A 3,787-nucleotide genomic window follows, 5' to 3' on the forward strand; every position below is an offset into this window, starting at 1 on the left:
CATTGTCTCTGTGTGCTGCTGGGCACAGAATGACCCGTGTGCCCATAACAGATCCCAGCCTGACTCAGGAGTGCCTTTCCGTGCTGTCTTGACTTTTTTCACAGCAAAAAGCAGTTTGCATTTTTCTAAAGGGAGTTTCGGTTTCATTTCTGTTGCTAGGGCCAACACAGCTCTCATTCCTGACAACAAATCCTCAATCAGCAGAGGGGGTGTGTTCTGGATATAAGCCGCAGAATGGCTGGGCAGGGAGGAAAAGTGAAAACGTACAAAGCCCTAGTTTTGTTTTTACCCAGGCCTCCCTGAGAAGTATCTGGAATTATTATGCAGGCAAGATCAGTAGATTCGGTACTTGCTAGGAACTCGGTATCTTTGTTTATAATCGGCTAGGTCCTGGCTTCCCAGAGCCCTCATGCCTGCCTTTGGAGGTGTTCCCTGAGAAAGCAGCTTGCCTCTTCTCCCTCCGGCTCTGTTCCCTGGAGCGGCAAGCTCTCAAAGGTCTGATTCTCTGTCGCCAGTTGGGGTTGCAATTTGGGTGAAGCACCCTCCCAGGAAAGCCTCGCAGCCCCAAGTTGGGGGGACCACAGGCATCACAGTTGTGGCTCCCTCCTGGGAGCTGATACAGAAATCAGTTTCCGACCTGGCTCCAGACCTACTCAATGAGAATTTGCATTTGAAAGAGATAGCCCAGTCATAGGCCTGCACTTTAAGGTTTGGTCCCCAAAAGATGTAAAATATAAGTGTATCTGTACTATCCTTTCCACTGCTAATGAGTAGAGTGTGCTGTTTAGTTCTGCTGTAGCTCGCTGTTATCTGTGCTTACTGAACTGAACGTTCCCTCAACTGAATGGGCTGCCACCGGCCGGTTTTAAAGATGAAATTCAACTCAGTGAAAGGCACCCTTAAAATCAACTGCTTGAAATGAGAGTGGGCCCTGCCTGAGATTTAGTCCCTTTCGTGGAACGCAGAGCTGCCTACCTGTGATTTTAGGCACCACTGTTTACAAGAGGAAAGGATTTCTAGTCTCACTTCATGTTGGAAACTGGTGCTTCTAGTTTTTTCAAACAATAGAAGTGTCTTTGCTCAGAAAACAGCACCAACTTGAAAATAAAGCGATCAGGGATTTGAGTGGGGCCCATTGGCTCCTTTTAGTAATCTTATGCCAAGAGGGGCAAAGATCTGAGTGCTAGATTTCAGAAACAGTGCCCAAGCAGCCAGGAAATCGTTAGTAATGATGAGCAAACTCCCCGAGTTTGTACTGGAGACAAAAAAGCTTTTGTGTGTCTACTGAAACGCGTGTGTTCAGCTTTTATTTATAAATAAGAGATATATGCCCATGTTCTTTACCTAATGTGATTAACAGGTTCTATTCTGTACCAAATATGTAATTTATGATCCCCTATGTCCAGTGTGAGGTAGCCCAGGAATGGAGCAATAAGTCTGTTCAATCCCACCTGGCTTCTAGGAGAGAAACTGCAGTGACCTCAACTTTCACACCAAAAATAAGTAATAAAGACAAATCCCATGTACACCTGAAGAAATGTAAATAAGAGTTAATCAAGTTATTCCATAAAAGCCACAAGAGCCCCTGGTGTTTGCATGGCTCTAAGTTTATTTTAAGAGCTTCAATCAAACATAACCAGTGTATTGGTCTCTTGAGAGTCTGAAGGAGAATAAGTTATACAACGGAAAAAAACAAACAAACAAAATTATATTGATGTAAAGTTCAGTGGCATTTCCGGATACTGTTTCAAGGTGTTAACATGGTTTTTGAGCCTCTCTTTGCTGATTTTGGCTTTTTGTCACGGTCCTGTGTCAACACGATGCAAAGGCGCCTTTCTAGATGTCCCTCAGCTTCACGTATGAAAATCCCGTCACTCCGGAAGAAGATCCTCATCCCTCTGGGGAGGAAAACTAAATTTTACAGAAAGAAAAGCAAAGCCAAGCTGACCTAATCGCCCAGAGTCTGGTTAAGTCACAAGAAAGAAAGATCACCCTCCAAACCAGTTCCGGGAACCTGTCCGGGGTTTCGGACGCCGAGTCAGGTGTTTCCAGCCGCAGGGTACCGGGCAAGTTCAAGGCTGGGCGTGGCGGGGGCGAGTCCTCCGTGTCCGCAGCACCGGCCCAGAGCAGGCCTGGGAGAGGAGGGGGGCGCCGTCTACAGGTCGGAGTCGCAGGGCAGCGAGGCGTGGCAGGACCGGGTGCTGCCCAAGGAGTCGCGGGGCGAGTGGGCGTCCTCCCCGCGGAGCACGTCTATCTGGTTGCTGTAGGCGCCGGGCTGCGGCCGCGGCATGGGGAAGCCGGCCTTGGGCTGGCGGGCGGCGCCGGGGTTGGCCGGCCGCGGTCGGTGCTGGCCGTCGCTGTAGTACTTGATGGCGGGCGGCAGCGCGGGCTCGGGCCAGTCGACGTGCACCGTGCTGATGCTGGGCCGGCGCGGGCCGCCCGCGGGCTCCTTGCGGCGGCGGCGGCAGCGCTCCTCGCACCAGGGCGCGAAGCTGAGCGCCAGGGAGAAGCCGCCCAGCAGCAGCAGGCAGCTGCCCAGGTAGCCCAGCACCAGGCTGTAGCTGACGTGCAGCGTGACCGGGCTGGCGTCGGCGGGCAGGACGCTGCGGTCCGCCAAGAAGTGGTTGTACCAGGAGACCGGGATGAGGCTGAGCAGGCCCGCGGCGAAGAGCACCGCGCCGGAGAGGCCGGCCAGCGCGAAGCGCGGCTCCTCCTGCCAGCAGCGCACGCCCAGCGACGCCAGCAGCAGCCCCAGGGCCGTGGTGGCCAGCGACGTGACCATGAGGGCCCGCGCCACGCGCACCGGCTCGGCGTCGAAGTAGCCCCACGAGTCCGGCTGGTTGCACTGGCGCTCGCGGCTGCTCTGCTCGCGGCACATGTCCCACAGGCCCTGGTACAGCTCCACGTCCACCGGCTGGTTGAGGAAGCCCTTCACCAGCCGCCAGCCGGGCGCCAGCGTGGCCGTCAGGTTGAGCAGCAGCCCGCAGGGCGCCAGCACCATGCCCAGCGTCATCACCGCCGGCGTCCGCATCCCGGGGGCCGCGCACCTGCCGCCCGCGCCCCAGTCGGCGGGACCGTCCCCTCTCGGCCGCTCGCCTCCGCCGGCCCTCCGCGCGTCCCCGCCGCTCCGGCCTCCCGCGCGGCCGCCGGCCCCAATCGAAACCGGTTCGCTGGCGCGTCTGGCCGAGACTGCGGCCCGAGGTGCGGGCGCCCGGGGGCGGCCGGCGGGGCCCAGCCCGCCCGGGTGGGAGGGGCGGGGGGTGCGAGCCGAAGGCGGAGGGGCAGCTCGCGCGCGGCGGGCTCCGGGCCGCGTCCACACCCCGCCGCGCCGCCGGGCTCTCCGGGACCGAGCAAAGGTCGCCCCGCCCCTGCTCGTCGCGCGGCCCCGCGGCCCGGCCGGCCCTGGGCTGGGGGAGGAGGCGGACCCGTGGGCGGCGCCGCCCGGACCGCCGCACCTGGCTCGGGGGCCGCGCCACCGCCCTCCCGCGCGGCGGACCCGGGTTCGCCGCGGTCCCTGCGGTCCCCGCCCGTCCGCCGGGAAGGAACCGCCTCTCCCCGCTCCACTCCCGGCGGGTCCGACGGCCGCTCGCAGTTCTGGGCTGTTGACTTTCGGCCACCGGCGGCTGAGCGGGCGGCGCCAGCGCTCCTCCGTGGGCCGCCGGGGATGCGCCGGGCAGGTGTGCGCCGAGGGCCCCCGTCCGGCGGCGCGTCCCGGGATGCGGCGCTTCGGTGGCCTAAGAAACCGTGTTCAGCGTGCTGAGCAAAAGCCCCACACTGCAGTTTCAGT

General features: G+C 59.7%; 1 protein-coding gene across 1 annotated transcript; it reads right to left on the reverse strand.

Moving 5' to 3' along the window:
* Positions 1-1,600: 1,600 nt before the first annotated feature.
* Positions 1,601-3,031, reverse strand: CLDN23 (claudin 23; the record flags this gene model as incomplete). Its single annotated transcript, XM_080797608.1, has 1 exon — positions 1,601-3,031. One exon carries the CDS (start codon positions 3,029-3,031, stop codon positions 2,156-2,158), a length of 876 nt encoding a protein of 291 aa, XP_080653734.1. The 3' UTR covers positions 1,601-2,155.
* Between the last annotated feature and the right edge of the window lie 756 nt (positions 3,032-3,787).

This window comes from Martes martes (assembly GCF_963455335.1).
Source record: "Martes martes genome assembly, chromosome: 2".
Classification (NCBI taxonomy): domain Eukaryota; kingdom Metazoa; phylum Chordata; class Mammalia; order Carnivora; family Mustelidae; genus Martes; species Martes martes.